Genomic DNA, 19454 nt, shown 5'->3' on the forward strand with positions numbered 1-19454 from the left:
ACTTCTGCATTTTTACTAAGATCTCAACAGCATTAGTTTAAAATCATTATACATCATCAAAATAATAAAGGAAAAACAAAAATGGTGCCCAGTCTGGTACACATGACAATTTTTTCTTTTTATAATTTAAATGATAAATGAAAATAATGCCAGTATATAATTATATAGCGCACTTAATTTTTTCAGATTTAAAGCTATAGAACTCATCTGTTCTATGTTTTGAAAAGAAAGTATTCATAGCTATCATACTCAGCATATATGTAAAATTAACAGGTCCTCTTTACTCTAAAGAACCAGGAGGTGATCAAGCAGGATAAATATGCAGATTTACATGTTTTCTCTCATCACAGGTATAAACATGTTCCCAAACATACTAAGCATTAACTGGTTTCATTTTCCTACTTCTAACTTGGAGTTTGACGTGTGCGAGCCAGAACTCAGACAGCTAAAATGTATACATTTCCCATTGGTATTTTGGTCCCCATATGCTTCCCTTTCCCTAGTTGGCTGAGATCATATGCAGCTCAATGAGCTGATCTCTGGGTCTAGACTGGCCCAAGCTGGACTCTTTCACCACTATTGATTCATGAACGTTAAATTGCTTAAAAAGTTTGGAATTTTTGTAATAGTGCAGCATACACATTAATTTCTAGTTGTCTAGTCAGGAATACTCACTTTTTCCCTGCTTTTACTGTACTGGTAAAAATTACATGTACATTTTTTCCAGTTTTGTTTCTATGACTTCCTAAAGAGTTTTACAATGATGGTTAAATGTGTTAATATATACAAATACTGTGACATCCCTGAAGCCAGAATGGAGGTGTCCATACTGGCTGACATTCTTAGATAATCTATCTCACTGTAGTGTCTGAAGCCTCAACTCCTGCACTGCCACTTAATTAAAAAGAAAGAAGTTTCTATGCTGATGACTCTGATAACAAAATATGTACAGCACATAGCACAGAACAAAATATGACAGCATAAAAACACAATTATAGAAGAAAGTGTAACATAGAAACTGAAGAAAGAATGGGTTGTTCTTCCATGTGAGTGTAAAAATGTATCATCAATTACAACCGTCAATTTAAGCTAATAGTGGTACAGGCAGCCAAACAACATCCATGTGGCTGTAGAAATAAATACATTCTAATCATCTGGGATTGGAGTATTGCAGTTCCCATGAAGAATCTTGATATGTTCTTCACATTTGTAATATTCATCAAATACATCAGCATAGCCATGATCTTTCCACCACATGCAGAGCTGCCTGTTCCATCCGCAGTCAAGGACATAGAATAGCTCTGGGTGCTCCATCCCAATCATGGAGAAAAAGTCCTGGTCCCCAAGGTGTCCTTTAAAGTGATATTTCTCTGCAAGCTGACGCACAGTATTTGGTTCAAGTAGCTGATTGTAAAGTTTAGATTGTCGCATGGCTTCTAGATTCAGAAGCATCACTCCACTGTTAAAACCAGGCATGCCTTCTGGTGGTGGGTCACCAACCTTGGTGTTGTGGTTCTCCCGACGGTACTGCCACAAAGTATGTCTAATTGGGATTAAAAGAAGAGACTGTGTGTTAGTACAATGTGATTCAACCACTGCTGTTTTTAAAAACAACATCACATCTACATACTGGATTATGGAACGTTTGGTATCGGCTCCTAGTTGGTATATTATATGATCATATAACGACAAATTTAAGCAAACAGGGGCAGGAAATACAAAAACGGACCAACAGGTCCAAAGACAGGACCCGTGCCGTACTTTGAGAAACCCAAAAGAAAAAAAGTTTTCCTATGAAAATATAATTAGGCTGCAAAGAACAAATCATGAAATGAATGTGTCTTATATAGTCACATTAGCAGCAAAGCCCAGAAGCAGAGACAAATAAAGCCAAAAAACATATACTCTGTATAGGTTAACAAGGCAGAGGACTTCATGTACAAAGAAACCTATATTCCCAGCTTGCTAATGTTTTTTTGAAACTCATCATTTCCCAGCGACACAAAGGCAGCTTCTGACGGCACAAACATTAAATGTGGTATGTTTTGCATCATTCAAATCATTTCACAGCGTTAAGTACTTTTTACATAACCCCCGTAAAACAGTTTCTTTCAAGCGTACGTTGCCTTTGTTCGAAAAATAGGTTAACACAGTCAGCTCCCGATTTAAGTTCTCTTAGGAATCCCAATTTGTTTTCATAATATTTCTCTCCTACTGGAGTGAGGAACTCTCATAATTTTTATTTTTGCTGTTGTAGATTAGTTTTTAACAGATGGATGAAATAACACCAATAAGCTATTTTAAATAGGGAATTTAAAATAATCTAAAACAAAGATTTGCATGTTATTGGATCTATTTTTACCCTCTTGGATCAACGCATATGGCTCAATTTACATTTAAACAGTCTCAGCAGTGGGGACAGTGTGTCAATGTGACATACAAGCTTGTAGGATTTTTGATATAACCAAAATCTGTTGTTTTATTATATACTGGACTCCAGGCATTTGGTGATTTACCTACGTAGAATCTGATGGGAGATAAGAACCATTCGGCCCATCTAGTCCTCCTGTTTTCCTTGCAGACTAGATTCAATTCTTAAATTGGTCTTTGGTGTTCTCTTTGATTCAGGATAACCATATGCCTTACTGTACCAACACACCTCCCAACCTTTCGGTAAAGACATGTATAAAAAAGCTATTGTACTATTAACTGCTTAACCACCAAGCAGATGCGGGTAAGCAAGTGCCATATACTCTACAGATATAGGATACAGGGAATACATTCTTATTTGTTCTCTTTTATCAATATGTGATCAACCTTTTGGCCTGCACTGTTTCCCAGTAAAGGATACTGGCAATCATCAAAACGTATGTTTTGGAGCTCTAGGACCCCCTCTCCACAATCTGGTTTAGGGAAGAAAGGTTTCTGTAGTGTAGGGGAGGCTGCCAAAGCACTAGCAGCCATCCTACCTCATCCAGACGGAAGTCTTGCGCACTTTGAAGCATACGCAAGACTTCTATTAAAAGAGGAAAGCTGTGCATTTAATGTCAAGACATGTTGGTTTCCTCTGGAAAAAAAGAAAACTGCAGACTAGTTATAGATCAATCAGCAGCTTCTCTATCATTACAAGAAAAAAATACAACTAAGATTAAAGGCTGATCGCATTATGGCTGCTTGCTGCCATGGTAACAGATGCTGTGGAGTGGGAGGCATTAAAGACCTAGCATATATCCCAAGTTTAAAAGGACAGTTTAAAGGGTGTCCCCGACACCACTACTACAGAAGAATACATATTAAAGTACTAAGTGATTGATTTAACTGATTATCTTTTGACAGCAGAACAGTGTGCACAGGGCCAGCCTTAGGTGTTCAGGCGCCCTGTAACTACTTCTCTGGCACCCCCTCGACAAAAAAGAAAGCGAAAAAATCTTGTATGTTGTAACAAACATCTAGTTTTAATTAGAGATTATTTATGTGCAAATGCAAACAAGTACAAGTACAATAATATATAACTGGAAACACCGGTAACAGTAATGTACCTTAAATACATAAAATATAGGAAAAAAACAGCTAACAGTGCAATCTTTGTAATAAAACATTTTCCTTTAAATATTGAAAAAATTGGACCCTAGGCAATTCTGACCCTAGTGTTACTTTGAAAGGTCCTTTCGCGCGTAATCATCCCCCAGAGTCCCTTTGCCCCTCATTCACTAAGCCATACCTCTCTTTTCATTCCTCCCTGTAGTTCAGGTATAGATCAAACAAACAACACATGTACACAACACTTGCATGTAAAGCATTGCAGGTATAGTCCAACAGAATCAAACACTGCTTTGCAGGTATAAACCAACTGGGGGATCACATGTAAACTCAGCACTGAAGGTATAGATCAAATAAACAACACATGGAAACAGCACTGCAAGTATAGATCAACTAAAGATATACAAACCCAGGTATACATAAATAATGTATGGAAACATAGCATAGCAGATATAGATCAACAGAATAACACACAAATCTGGCTTTGCAGGTGTAGATCAACTGGAAATCTCCTAAACTATAAACACTAAAGGTATAGATACCAAAAAAATCACAGGTTGCAAACCCCAAAGCCAGCCCTGGTGTCTACATAGAACTTGACCAGCACCCAGATTACACACACAAATTACAGCCCAGCCTGAACCATCTTTGTCCCTAAACAGCCCAGCGTAAAACATCTTTGTCCCCAAACAGCCCAGCATAAGACATCTTTGTCCCCAAACAGCCCGTCCTGTGCCATCTTTGTCCTATAAACCTAAAGCTCAAACACCCTGCTTGTAACATCTTTGCCCAAATCACTTATACATCTATGATACACACAAAACACTTATACAGTCACTCACCCATTCACTCTGTCATTTACACAATTCCTTCACACAATTATTCATTCGCTCACTCATTCACATATATTCATTAACGCATTCTTACAATTCATTCTCACCATTCATGCACACATTGATTAATTTTCTCTCCTTCACGCAATTCATCCACACATTAATTTATACTCTTACTCATTCACGCAATTCATCCACACATTACTTCATTCATTATCTTACTCATTCTCTCTCTTTCAAGATTCTTACTCCCCCTTCTCACTATCACTTACTCCTATCTACCCCCTCTCCTCCCTTTCTCACAACCTCCTCCCCTTCTCCCCATCTACCCCCCATTCTTACCATCTTCCTCCTCTCTCCCTTTTTACCATTGACCCCCTCCCCCCCTTCTTACCATCTACCCCCCCTTTGCCGTTCACTTACCGTGGTGAAGTCCTGTGATGGGAGAGCAAGGCCTCAGTCTTGCTGTCCTGTTGCAGTGTGCCCAGCTTCACTGCTGAGCGTCAGGAGACAATGTCATATTCCGGAAGTCATCATGAAGCACCGCGACCAAGGCTTTGCGCTCCCACCACCACAGTCAGGGCAGCGGTAGGGAGCAGAGGAGACAAAGGTGGCCGAGCGGTTGCTGAAAACATTTTCATGTGCGACCACTCGGCGCCCCTCTCCTCCTCTCCCTGCCACCTCACGCAGCCCTGGCCTTGGTGATGGGACGGCCGCATGGCGCCATGTGCGGCCGCACTGCTTGCACACCCCTAAGGCCGGCCCTGAGTGCGCATAGCATTTATTATGGTCAACAGGACCAACCGTTTTAGGTTTCGTTCCTACGATGAGATGTTTTGCAAATCATGTCCTTTACAGTAAATGAATAGTGTAATTTAATGCTAAGCGCAGCGATAGATATTACTGCTCCTTTTAGGATTGTGCGGCTTCACACAGAGTATACAATAACCGGTGTAAAATGTTGCACAGTGGGGTTATTCAAGGTAAAAACATTCAGCTTCTTCAAATCAAGCTTTAGTCTCCTAAAAACATACTTTAATCACCACATCTAACAAAAAGTTGGGCAGCAGCTTAGCAACAATGTGAGAGGAAATGATTCCTCTGGGGATAAATTTACAAAAAAAAAAAAAAAAAAAATACCCAGAGCCGGGAACAGCAGGAAACATAAGCCATATCCTATACTAAAGTAACCTTTACGGCTCAGTGACCAAGCAAAGCCACTTTTTAAAGTGCACCTGCAATTAAACGGCTCTGGCTGCCAGACAGCGATACCTTTATGGAATGTGTAGGTCTTCCTGTGTGGACTTTTGTGGTTGAGTTACTTCTATGCAGAAGTTGCCAACGTGACTGTTATCCTCCTCATGCTCATACGTGTAAAATAAAGCACACGGGTAACTCCAGCACATACAGTGTTCATGCGTTGTGCCTCTATATTAGCGTAGTTTAGAGGAAACGACTGAACCGTCTCTACGGAGCATACACTAATAAAGGCAAATAGGAGGTTCTCCGCAAATCTAAAGATAATGAATAGCCCTGACTAAATATAAAGGACTGGACTGCATGTGGTTGTGGGGATAGGGGTTAAACAAGGCCTGTGTTTTGTGCCCACCTAGCGCTTGTGGGTGTCTCACGCTGAGCAAAAGGCGGAAGTATAAATAAATGTGTTTTAGGAGGTAGCTCGTTCCTTGAGGTGAACCGCAAGCTGTCTGCAATGACTTTATACAAGCAGCAGCATAGCAGGAGAGCCAAAGGTAGAAGCATGGAGGAGCTTCTTTTCAGGCGCACACCTCCCACTCAAAGGAATATTCATTTTACATTCTACTACTTTGTTGTAGCTTTTATTGGGGTTAAATTTGCCTCCTGTAAGGGTGAACTAGGTGTATTTGGTTTAAGGGCAGATGGCTTGGGATAAGTTAAAGTTTGTTTCAGTCTGGGTTTGGGCCAAGAGTGTTATTGTGTATACATTTGTTTGAATAGGTTCATAAGTAATACATTCTAAGTATTATGTGAAGCTAAAAAATAAAAAGACCACGGCCTGTTTATCCAAATTCAAGTTGTTTGTGTTTTTCTTAATCATTCTAATTCTAATTTTAATTCTAATTCATCATTCTATATGTGTTTGTGTTTATTATTGTGTTTTTGGTCATTATGGTTATGTAGGTTGTCATATATCCCTTACAAGCACATGGCCATCTGCCCCCCCCCCCCCCCGCCTTTTGCCATCAACACAGTAATCTCAGCTTTAAGCCAGCATCACAAAGCCTGCCTCTTTGCATGTTTTCCAAAATCAAACCGATTAACACAATAAAATGGGTCAATGTTTAAAAGGCACCAACCATTTCCTCAAAGCAACAGGTAGCTATAGAAGAATTCCATTCTGAAAGGATTATCTGTAGAAATTTAATTACCTATTATTTCTTTATAGCGATGTCTCTTTGTGATTGCTACATCTGTCTAGCATTTACATTATTTACCCCTATATAACCCTGGGCAAGATTAACTGTGTCGCTGTCAATGGAAACAGCAGAGCCTTTTTTCCATGTAAAAAAATATGTTATGGCAATGAAGATATGTCAGATCCTGTGCTTGTTTCCAGGGGGCCTGTCTGGTTCAACGGTTGCAATACCAATCCTCAGATGGAAGGAGAGAAATAATTGAGGTAACATTTCTGAAGATTAAAGATACAGATATATGGCACGTCTGGGTCAGACCATGTGAAACGAGGTCAGGGAATGTATTACTGCCACACAGTCACTTTGTCTAATAAACAGGAAAAGCCAAGCTAGTTCCCTTCTGAACCAAGAAACAAAAACGCATGAAACCTCTATGTTCCATTTTAAAGGGGAGAATAACACTGCCCATAGACAGAAGTGATCATATATACAGTGTATATATATATATATATATATATATATATATATATATATATATATATATATATATATATATATATATATATATATATATATATATATATATATATACACAAACACATTGTATGTATGTAAATTTCCCAGGAGCGAATGTGTTACACACTTGGAGTTAAATACCTTCCCCAACAGTCATGAAGCAGGTCAATGTTGTAGTACCAAAATGTTTAATATATAATGTGTTGCTCTACAAAAAGATTGCTTAGGCTATAAGAAGATTGCCAAGACCCTGAAACTGAGCTGCAGCACGGTGGGCAAAACCATAAAAGGACAGCTTCCACTCAGAACAGGCCTCGCTATGGTCGACGAAAGAAGCTGAGTGCAAATGCACAGCGTCATATCCAGAGGTTGTCTTTGGGAGACAGACATATGAGCGCTGCTGGTATTCCTGCAGAGGTTGAAGGGGTGGGGGGTCAGCCTGTCGACCAGGGGCGTACCTAGAAGCCTCAGGGTCCCCGGTGCTACTACCTACCCTACCCCCCTCCTTCTCAGGCTATCTACACTCTCCCTGCCCCCCTCTTCTCAGGCTATCTACACTCTCCCTGCCCCCCTCTTCTCAGGCTATCTACACTCTCCCTACCCCCCTCTTCTCAGGCTATCTACACTCTCCCTACCCCCCTCTTCTCAGGCTATCTACCCTCCCCCCACCCCCCCTTCTCAGGCTATCTACCCTCCCCCCACCCCCCCTTCTCAGGCTATCTACCCTCCCCCCACCCCCCCTTCTCACTATCTACCCTCCCCCTACCCCCCTTTGTAGGCCACTTACCGTGCAGTCCTGTGGTGGGGGTCGCGAGGCCTCTGTCTCGCTGCTCTGCCGCTGTGCACACAGCTTCACTATTTAGCATCGGCATATGATGTCAGACGCCTCATGCACCCACCAATGCAGTCGGGGCAGCGCTGAGGCAGGGAGCAGAGGAGACAGAAGGCCGCCGAGCGGTTGCTGAAAACGACCACTCGGCACCCGTTGGGCCCCCCTGACTGGCAGAACTCCAGGGCCCGGTCGCAGCTCAGACCATACATCAAATTGGTCTGCACAGCTGTCGTCCCAGAAGGAAGCCTCTTCTAAAGATGATGCACAAGAAGAACCGAAAACAGTTTGCAGAAGACAAGCAGACTGGAACCATGTCCTTTGGTCCAATGAGGCCAAGATAAACTTATTTGGTTTCCGATGGTGTCAAGTGTGTGTGGCAGCAACCAGGTGAGGAGTACAAAGACAAGTGTGTCTTGCCTACAGTCAAGCATGGTGGGAGAGTCACTGTCTGGGCCTGTGTAAGTGCTGCCAACACTGGGGAGCTACAGTTCATTGAGGGAACCATGAATGCCAACATGTACTGTGACATAGTGAAGCAGAGCATGATCCCCTCCCTTTGGAGACTGGCCCGCAGGGCAGTATTCCAACATGATAACGACCCCAAACACACCTCCAAGACGACGACTGCCTTGCTATATAAGCTGAGAGTAAGGGTGATATACTGGCCAAGCATGTCTCCGGACCTAAGCCCTTTTGAGCATCTGTGGGAGCGCAAGGTCTTTAACATCCACCAGCTCAGTGACGTCGTCATGAAGGAGTAGAAGAGGACTCCAGTGGCAACCTCTGAAGCTCTGGTGAACTCCATGCCCAAGAGGGTTAAGGCAGTGCTGGAAAATAATGGTGGCTACACAAAATATTGACACTTTGGGTCCAATTTGGACATTTCCACTTAGGGGTGTCCTCACTTTTGTTGCCAAGGTTTATACATCAATGGCTGTGTGTTGAGTTATTTTGAAGGGACAGATAATTTACACTGTTATACAGGCTGTACACTCACTACTTTACATTGTAGCAGAGTGTAATTTCTTCAGTGTTGTCACATGAAAAGATAATAAAATATTTACAAAAATGTGAGTGGTGTACTCACTTTTGTGAGATACTATGTATATATATATATATATATTGAACTTTATTAAAGCTTATGCATAAGCACCAAGTTTAGTGTGAAACACGTTACGTTAAGCAAGTAGTCTGTTTGGATTCTTTGGCACTTTATTCAACAAACATGTTTTGATACAGCTCACATTTGTTGTTTTCCTATCATTATATATAAATGTACTGTGCAGCACTGCAAAAAAAAAAAAACCCGGCACTTTATAAATAAATTGTAAGACACTAAAACGACTGTAGATTATATTTCAGGGCTGCGAGTGGGGTTGTAAAGAGCTCTTTGTAGGTTCTGGGAATTCTTCAGGCCAAGCAAACGAAAAATATTATTTCTTATATTTAAGAAATTACACCATTTTTAAAAAAAATTTACCAAATCAATGCTCCACTCTGAAAATACACTTTTAGGCTATGTGGGTTCTATAATTATACTTAATGCACAGGAAACTGGCATATTAAAACCACTCTTCCAACACTCATATGGTAGCAAAAGTAACAAATCTCTGACTTATTCTCTAACAAGCCAACAAACTCAAACCTACGAATCCCATTTCCACCGTGAAGTGCAGACCGAAATGATACTAGAGGATACAGAAGAAAAGAAAAATAAAGGGGGGAGAAAGGCAGCCTGACACCGAAGTACCACTCTTAGCTGTATTTAATCAGTCTGTGATAAACGTGATAAAATGTAACTGTGTAGCACGCACATCCGTCAATGCTCACTGACATTTGTTCTGCTCAAGAGAGACAGCCTCTGATGAGACACCCAACAAGACGAGCAGGATGATGATACATCTGCCTTTTCTTTTAACTCAGCGTTGTCTATAAGCGACCTGGAGCGGTGCCTATGTTGGGATATAAACTGGCCCATTCTCCAGTGGCGTTTACTTACACAATTTAAAGTATAAACACATTTCCTGCTGTCTTTTGGGATTTTTAAGGCTAAGAACACTGCGATGCATCTGTTGGGAAAAGACCACCCATAAAAGACATCTGAAGAGTAAGGAGGGACAGAAGGATTTGTGTCCTAAGAAGTGACCCTTAAAAAGTGTATTTAGTAAGTTAAAAAAAAGAAGTATTTTGGTGCATAAACTTTGTACACCTAAGAATAAATGAATAGCACTAAGCACAACTGCATTGTCATGCTGTGGCCCCATGTGACCGGCGTCTCTCTTTATATCTCTGCAGTACGCGTACATTTTAAAAAGCGATGAAGTGTTTTATGCTGACCTTCACTTTGCATCTTGTTATGCCCAAAGCTTCTCTCCAGAGAGCTACTGGCTTGAAAGTGTTCTTTGTAAACACAGCGTTTCTAGTCTGAGGAAACATCTGCAGGACCGCACTTCCAAGCATTGAGACATAAAGAGCCAAGCAGGACATTCCACAAGAGCTTCCCCTGCTGTCTCATTACTCACAGCTCTTTCTGTAATTTCTGTGTTTTCTGTTAGGTTGTTTTTTTTACCGGGCAGCTGGATATGGCCTGAGGAGATACACCCCCCCCCCTTTTATTCACACATGAAAATAAACATGCAACGCAGCAAAATGTAACTGGTCACGTTGTGGACATTGTGTCAGGCAGTAAACTATACGGGGAACCCTGCCGCCATAGTAAATATGTTCGTTCCTTCATTATGCGGCGGATTAGTAAAATCAGTTGAAGGGAGACCCCAGAAATCGTAGGCACTTTAGAGGGGAATATCCATTTTCTATGACGAGTATCAGATTAAAAATAAGTTTTCTAATATTTTGCTCTGTTTTTTGTTTTTTTCTTTTTTAATAGACTTTTTTTTCCCCTCTCTCTCTGTATTATATATTTATTTTTTGAGAAGTTGCATTTTAGTAATTTGTATTTGTTATCTTAGCTCACTACTACTCTATTACTAGACAAGGGTACTACTCCATATCATATTGCCTGCGGTAAACAACACAACAGCTCATTGTTAATCACCCAGCAAAAGTCTATGGAGGAGTGGACTTCATTAGCATTGCCATAAAGAATCAGCTCAGTGTCGTGTTAGGGCAGGGAAAGTCACTCAAATACCATGACTAACAATGGCAACCTCCAGGTCTGCATTTGATAGCTGACCGTCAGCTTTAATTCATCAAAATAACCATGCGTTTGTGCTATTTTCCCCAAGCCCCTTGGCTTGCAGATGATGTATTTGGAATCTCCTCCTTACCAATGCATGAACATTTACCTCAGAAACCCTTAAGCATATTATGCTTGGCTTTACATATCACTGGGCTTCTAAATGCAATTGTAAACGTAACGCTGTGGTGGGACAGAAGGAACAAAGTTACAATTACTACTGAGTACTCATAACTGGGAACTCTAGGCTCAGGAGTCTCTGGATAAAGTTCTGCCCACTTCCTCTCCTAGTCATTACTATAGGGGACTAGCCCTGCTCTATTTGTGGCTAACCCAGCATGAAGAACTAGCTGGTACATAGTTTACAAAGCTAGTTTTACAACTATATCTCACCAGCTTAACATATAATTTGCATTATACGGGCCTTACACCTTCATACTAGCTATAAAAAAACATTTTATACATACCAGTACTTTTATTTCCTAAAGTACAAATTTGTCTGGCAATTGCCCCCTTGCAGGTTAATATTATGGGTCTTTGCCGGAAGCATTCGTGTTTTACTTGCAATTCTACATAGGATCTAATATAATGAAGACTTTAGACATCACTCAAGTATTGGATCTTTTCTGTGCTTTCGTCTTTTATGGGTTTGGGTATTCCATGTAGATGGTTCTTGGGCAAGAGTGGATAATATACATTAAGTGTGGCGTCATGTTAACTAATAATAAACTGCACAGTGAAAAAATCTGAATATTTTGCTCTCCTTACTACTTCTTACTACTTTGTATCCAGCCTCATCGCCTACTCTGTTAACCTCAACCTAAAGAGATTCAGCACATTGTCAATGTGAATGCATTTAAGGTTGTGAGACGATTAATTCATGTTCCTGAATAATCAAGTCAAGGGGAGAATGTGATGCACCAAAGGAGAGATCAATAAAGATTCCAGCTTGTAATTAATAGTTTTCCCTTTGCCTAAAAACATACTGGAAAATCCATTTATTAAAGAAGCTATGAGCATTGTTTGCAAATTTTCATTAAACCCACATCTGTTTCTGTAATAAAAATGTTTCCCTTTCATTACGCTGTAGAAGTCTGTCAACCTGGCTTCCCCAGAGAGTGGTAAGCGCTTCTTTAATACAGGTTTAAATTCATGTGCTATGAACACAACTTCAAAGCATTAATCATATTTGGAGTAGATGCACACTGACCTCTAACATGGCCGGATAAATGGCAGAGCAATTCTTCCAGCCATCTGAGGGGCCCATACCTCTCGACTGTCCTGCGAAGTGGCAATCAAATTGGGTCCCGTGACGTATTCTTGGATACATCACTGGCAATCATCCTCCCTCATTGACACTGAATGCCGAGATGTGATGTCATTTCCAGCCACGCAGCATAGTGCTACAGGACACAAGGATCGTATAGGAGGGAGGTGAGGATGTGGTAAGCACTCTGTGTGTAGGTGTGTGTAAATATATACATATATAGTTTATATATAGTGTGTGTGTGTACTTGTGTGGGGGGAATAGAAATTAGAAAGGAGGATGAAAAATGTTCAAGCAAGATACAAGAAAAAGGAAAAGAAGACAGTGAGGAAAAGATGTCAGCAAGTGAAGTTCAAAAGAGGACAAAAGACATTGTTAAAGAGGGAGGGAAGAATAGAACAGGAAGAAAAAAAGATTAAAAAAAAACAGAAGCAAAGAAAAAAGAAAAATGAATTTTATTTCTTATTGCAGTAAATTAACGTTGATTATGTATTAGTTAGTTGGCCATACGATAAGAGGGGTCCTCCTTCGTGTAGCTCCTTCCTCTGGAGCTCCTTAATCAGTTTTGGAAATGTATTTAAAGTCTGATTTATTCATACTAGTCATTTTATTTCATGAAAATTATATTTAGTTGTATTTATGTGCCTGAAACACAGGTTCTTGATGCAATTTATTGAAGCAATTTATTGAAGCATTTATTTTTCACTTTATGGGTAACGGAACATATGGTGCACCCTCTGTATTTTAGTTAACATACGCAAGTCTTATATAACAGCTATAATGATACTATACTTTTAGAATATACTTAAAATGCCACGTCAGACTTGCAGGTCATCATGGTATTTATGTCTTACCTTCGTTACTGGGGGGGGGGGGACTTAATTAGGTACTGGAATTTTTAAATTAAACCAACTGAAAGAGCACACATCTGTTTGACCGCCCTGACAAACTGTAGTATATTTCAAGGAAGATGGAGTGAAGCTAAGAAGGTAAACCAGGCAGAAGTTAAAGGATTAACATTAGTGTATATTAACTGTAGATTTCTAAAATACCGTATTTGCTCGAATATAAGACGACCCCCCAAAATTTTAATATTAATTTAGGAAAAAAGAAAAAGCCTGAATATAAGACTACCCTATAAGAAAAAAGTTTTACTAGTAAATATAATTCACCCCCCCATGTCTTGTAGGGCCCCAAGGATTCATAGTATACAAGTGAGTCCTTTGATGCTGCAACTGACTGCTAATGATTTCAGTGACTGATACAAGACATTGTCGAGGCCAAAATTATCCATTTAAGTAGAATAAGAAGTCACCCATTTATATTTAGACTTCACCCTATTGCTGCTGAACTCAATGGTTTAAAAGATAATAGAACAAACTATTTTAATGATAGACAGTAAGAGAAAAATGTAATACATTAAAATAAATAAATTTTTGGTCATTTTTGTTTATTAATAGAACAATTTGGTTTGGGGACAGGATAATGCGGGGGGGGTTCAGGGAAAAATCGACGAGGTTCAACTTTTCCCAGATCTTCAAAGGAAATTTACTCCACTTCACAAACGCAAATGCAGATGAATGTTGCCTTGCATCTCCGTGGCTTGAACAGTCTCCTGAAGAAACTGGCTATTTTCTCCTTTGTTGTCACTCTGGCTGGAGGATTTTCGGCTTGTAAGCTCATATCCAGGCTCAGCTCTGACACCGTCAGCATATGTATGTCCCCATCTCGATCGTATAGAGGCGTTGGATGTATCACGGCAAATGAATCCATCTCCAGACTCAGTTCTGAAATGGTCTCCATGTGAATGTCGCCATCTCGATCGTATAGAGGCGTTGGAGGAGTTGGAGGGATCACGGCAAATGAATGCATCTCCAAACTCAGGTCTGACACGGTCTCCATGTGAATGTTGCCATCCCGATCGTATAGGGGCGTTGGAGGCATCTCTGAAAATAAATTCACCTCCAGGCTCAGTTCTGACAGAGACCTCATGTGTATATCACCATCCCGATCATACAGAGGCAGATGAGGAGGCTCGTTGAGAAAGTCTCCTTCAGCCATTGTTGATCGCGGTTTGTCGATACCAAAATACTCAGACTACAGCAACCAGTCCAACTGATAGCAAGCAACTGAATGTACCGTGCCTGGTATGCACTGCCTGTTATGCTGCAGTATCTATGATGTCATAACGCCTTACAACTGACAAGAAGTCTCCAAAACAACGCAATGTGTCCAAAGTCTACCTTAAAACTCAGTAATAAAAATGCATCCTTTCCATGTTAAAAAAGGAAATTGTAGCAAAGCTCTTATGTAATATCAGCAAAGGCTAATTCATTAAATGATACAGTTTAATGCACATTCTAAACCAGGGGTTTAACTAAAATATATACGTGTGCATTTAATATATATCATGATGTACATTTAACTGTTCAGTCATTCAATCATTTAATGAATGATCAAATATAACATAGGATTTTTGTTTATATATCATGAAATGTAACTACCTACTTCTATTTTGTCTTTTTTGCATTAAATATATTAAAGATAAACGGTATTTGCTTGATTACAAGACCCCCCAAAATTTGAATATTAATTTAGGAAAAAAGAAAAAGCCTGAATATAAAACTACCCTATAATAACAAAGTTTTACTACTAAATATTAATTCACATGTAAACTATTTTTTCATATTTAATAAAAACTATGATTGAGAAAAATGAATTTTTTGTTTTTATTTCCTTTTATGCAGTTATGCACATCTGCCCCCACAGAAATGCCTTATACCCTCCTATATGCCACTCTGCCCTCCAAAAATGCCTTATACACCCCTATATGCCACTGCCTCCCTGATATGAATTATACAGCCCAATATACCACTCTGCTTCCCTGATACTCCTTTTAACCCCCTATATGCCACTATATGCACTGTACTAAAGACACAATGTGAAAGGTCTTCCTTTTTCATATTAGCAAGCACAACGTCAGCACGGACAGCATACAGAGATCATGATACGATATCACATGGGTAACCACTAATAACAGATAAAAGAGCTGACCTAAACTTTAAAGATCAAGAGAATAACCTTAAGTGTAGAAATCACTGCAAGAAAGATGGTGGAATAACCTGAAAACAAGTATAAAAACCTGCACATACACTATATGACCAAAAAGTATGTGGATATCCGACCAAGACACCTATATGAGTTTGTTGGAGATAATATCCCATAACCATAGTCATTAACAAAGAATACCCCATCTTTGCAGCTATAACAGCTTCCACTCTTCTGGGAAGGCATTCCACTAGATTTTGTAGTTTCTGTGGGAATTTTTGCTTATTCCTCCAGTTAGAGCATTTGTGAGGTCAGGCACTGATGTTAGCCAAGAAGGTCTGGCTCCCAATCTCTTTACCGGTTCACCCCAAAGGTGTTTGATGGGGTTGAGTTCAGGGCTCTGTGCGGCCAGTCAACTTCTTCAACAACAAACTCATCCAGCTCCCGAAACACAGTGCTTGCGCTGATGTTTCCAGAGGCCATTTGGAACTCTATAGTAAGTGATGCTGCAGAGGACAGGCAATTTTTATGCCCTACACACTTCAGCACTCATTGGCCTTGCTCTTTTAGTGTGTTAGGTCTATCTCTTCACGGCTGAGCTGTTATTACTTCTAGACTTTGCTATCTCACAATAACAGTACTTACAGTGGACCGGAGCAGAAATTTCACCAACTGCCAAAGATGGCATCCTATGACAGTGCCACATTCACAGTCACTGAGCTCTTCAGTAGGACCCCTTCTACTGCCAATGTTTGCGTACGGAGATGGCTGCTTTGTGCTAATTTCATACACCTAGCAATGAGTGTGGCTGAAACACCTAAACTTAATAATTAGGAGGGGAGTTTGCATACTTGTAGTCATAGTTTTCAAGAACATCACAACCGTTCTTGTGCGCATGCGCGCCTTTGGAATGGGAGCAAACAAGGGTGTAATGGAGGAAAGGAACATGATCTTTGTAAACAATATATGTTGTGATCAACCTTATAGGAATCTGTGTGTTTCTGGTTAAAATATCAACCTCTTAAACCCTGGGGAAGGGTTGCAGTCCTTTAAGCCATGGCACCCGGGGGGGGGTTCTTGAGTGTTTATGGATTACATTCCTCATCTCTCTATCTGAAGATTTGTGACACCATTTTTATTACATGTTGTCAATTTAATAAAAATAACATTATGAGTGAACAGTCTATAGAGTGTTGTGGATTTATTTTAAAAGCTGGGTGATAATGTGTATTAACGGCTATTAATAGTACTGGGTAATAGAGGGAAGGTAATAAATACCCAGTTATGGATTGAGGTGGTATAGTTATGCACACAGGTATAGTATGTACAGGTGGAAGACTATGGTCTGTACACTGATCACACAAATAGAGAAACATCCCATATAGTCATTACGGAGGAGTAAAGAATGACCCCTCTAACCCTGTGATGAAGCCCCCCCCCATGTCTTGTAGGGCCCCAAGAATTCTTAGTATACAAGTGAGTCCTTTGATGCTGCAACTGATATAGACTGTTAATGATTTCAGTGACTGATACAAGACATTGTCGAGGGCAAAATTATCCATTTAAGTAGAATAAGAAGTCACGAGTCACCAATTTATATTTAGACTTCATCCTAGACTATTTTAATGATAGACAGTAAGAGAAAAATGTAATACATTAAAATAAATACATTTTTGGTCATTTTTGTTTATTAATAGAACAATTTGGTTTGGGGACAGGATAGTGTGGGGGGGGCACAGGGAAGAATCTACGAGGTTCAACTTTTCCCAGATGTTCAAAGGAAATTTACTCCACTTCACAAACGCAAATGCAGATGAATTTTGCCTTGCATCTCCGTGGCTTGAACAGTCTCCTGAAGAAACTGGATATTTTCTCCTTTGTTGTCACTCTGGCTGGAGGATTTTCGGCTTGTAAGCTCATATCCAGACTCAGCTCTGACACCGTCAGCATATGTATGTCGCCATCTCGATCGTATAGAGGCGTTGGATGTATCACGGCAAATGAATCCATCTCCAGACTCAGTTCTGAAATGGTCTCCATGTGAATGTCGCCATCTCGGTCGTATAGAGGCGTTGGAGGAGTTGGAGGGATCACGGCAAATGAATGCATCTCCAAACTCAGTTGTGACACGGTCTCCATGTGAATGTCGCCATCCCGATCGTATAGGGGAGTTGGAGGCATCTCTGGAAATAAATTCACCTCCAGGCTCAGTTCTGACACGGTCTCCATGTGTATATCACCATCCCGATCATACAGAGGCAGATGAGGAGGCTCGTTGACAAATTCTCCTTCAGCCATTGTTGATCGCGGTTTGTCGATACCAAAATACTCAGAATACATCAACCAGTTCAACTGATAGCAAGTCAACTGAATGTACCGTGCCTGGCATGCACTGCCTGTTATGCTGCAGTATCTATGATGTCATAACGCCTTACAACTGACAAGAATTCTCCAAAACAACGCAATGTATCCAAAGTCTACCTTAAAACTCAGTAATAATAATGCATCCTTTACATGTTAAAAATGGAAATTGTAGCAAAGCTCTTATGTAATATCAGCAAAGTCTAATTCATTAAATGATACAGTTTAATGCACATTCTAAACGAGGGGTTTAACTAATATATATATAATAATAATAATAATTGTTCATTCATTCAATCATTTAATGAATGATCAAATATAACAACATTTTTGTTTATATATCATGAAATGTAACTACCTATCCATGTCTATTTTGTCTTTTTAGCATTAAATATAATACAAATAAAGACATACCGATTATAAGACGACCACCCCAAAATTTGAATATTAATTTAGGAAAAAAGAAAAAGCCCGAATATAAGACTACCCTATAAGAACAAAGTTTTACTACTAAATATTAATTCACATGTAAACTATTTTTTTCATATTTAATATGTTTGTATTTCCTTTTGCCAACCTGCCCCCAGTTATGTACATCTGCCCCCCAGATATGCCTTATACCCCCTTATATGCCACTCTGCCTCCCTGATATTCCCTTTAACCCCCTATTTGCCACACTCCCTCCCTGATATTCCTTTTAACCCTCTATATGCCATTCTGCCTCCCCAATATTCCTTTTAACCCCCTATATGTCACTGCCTCCAGAAAGCCCTTATACCCCCATATGTCACTCTTACCCTCCCCAATATAGCAGAGCATCTCTAGACTTCTCCCCGTGCTTCAGATTCCTTGGTGTCTAATGGAAGAAAGCACAGACAACCTCCGCTGCTGCTGCTGGCACTTCCGACGGGGCTTCGATGAATGACCTCCACCAGCTGCTGGAGAGGAGGATCCAGGTCCCCTGCTGTGCTGCGGGGGATCTGGATCTTAGTCTTGTAGTCAGACCTCTATCGAGGTCTGATTAGAAGACGACCTCAAATATAAGACTATGGTTATTTTTCAGAGCATTTGCTCTAAAAAAAAAAAAAAACAAAAAAAAAAAACCTGGAGTTTTGTTTGGGCGTCCTCATTTCCTGAACTTAACTCTCCAATGATGTCACTGTCCCACAGATGATTCCCCATATCTCAGAAGATAAACAGGTTGTCTAGCCAGGCACCATTTGTGGCACTCTATTCACAAGATACATGTGATCAGGTAGCTAGAAAGACCCTACTGAGTCTCTCCTGTCCTCAATGTGATCAGACATTCCTTGTATTACGGTGTACCGGTGCTCACGACAACCATTACTACACAAGATTGGTCGGCTGTCTGCCAGCAATGGTGGCATCTGCTGATAGCAGAGAGTCCAGGTCTGTGTGGCGGCAGGGAGATGTCCCTGCTGTTGCAACAAAGTCAAGACACACCAAT

General features: G+C 40.2%; 1 protein-coding gene across 1 annotated transcript in view; it reads right to left on the reverse strand.

Moving 5' to 3' along the window:
- Positions 1 to 727: 727 nt before the first annotated feature.
- XXYLT1 (xyloside xylosyltransferase 1) overlaps positions 728 to 19454 on the reverse strand; it is an 83008-nt gene continuing 64281 nt past the window's right edge. Inside the window, exon 4 of the mRNA XM_053459592.1 lies at positions 728 to 1543. Coding sequence (XP_053315567.1) covers positions 1147 to 1543 — 397 coding nt within the window. The 3' untranslated portion in view covers positions 728 to 1146. The remainder of the gene's footprint in view (positions 1544 to 19454) is intronic.

Source organism: Spea bombifrons, chromosome 3 (assembly GCF_027358695.1).
Source record: "Spea bombifrons isolate aSpeBom1 chromosome 3, aSpeBom1.2.pri, whole genome shotgun sequence".
NCBI classification, from domain to species: Eukaryota; Metazoa; Chordata; class Amphibia; order Anura; family Pelobatidae; genus Spea; species Spea bombifrons.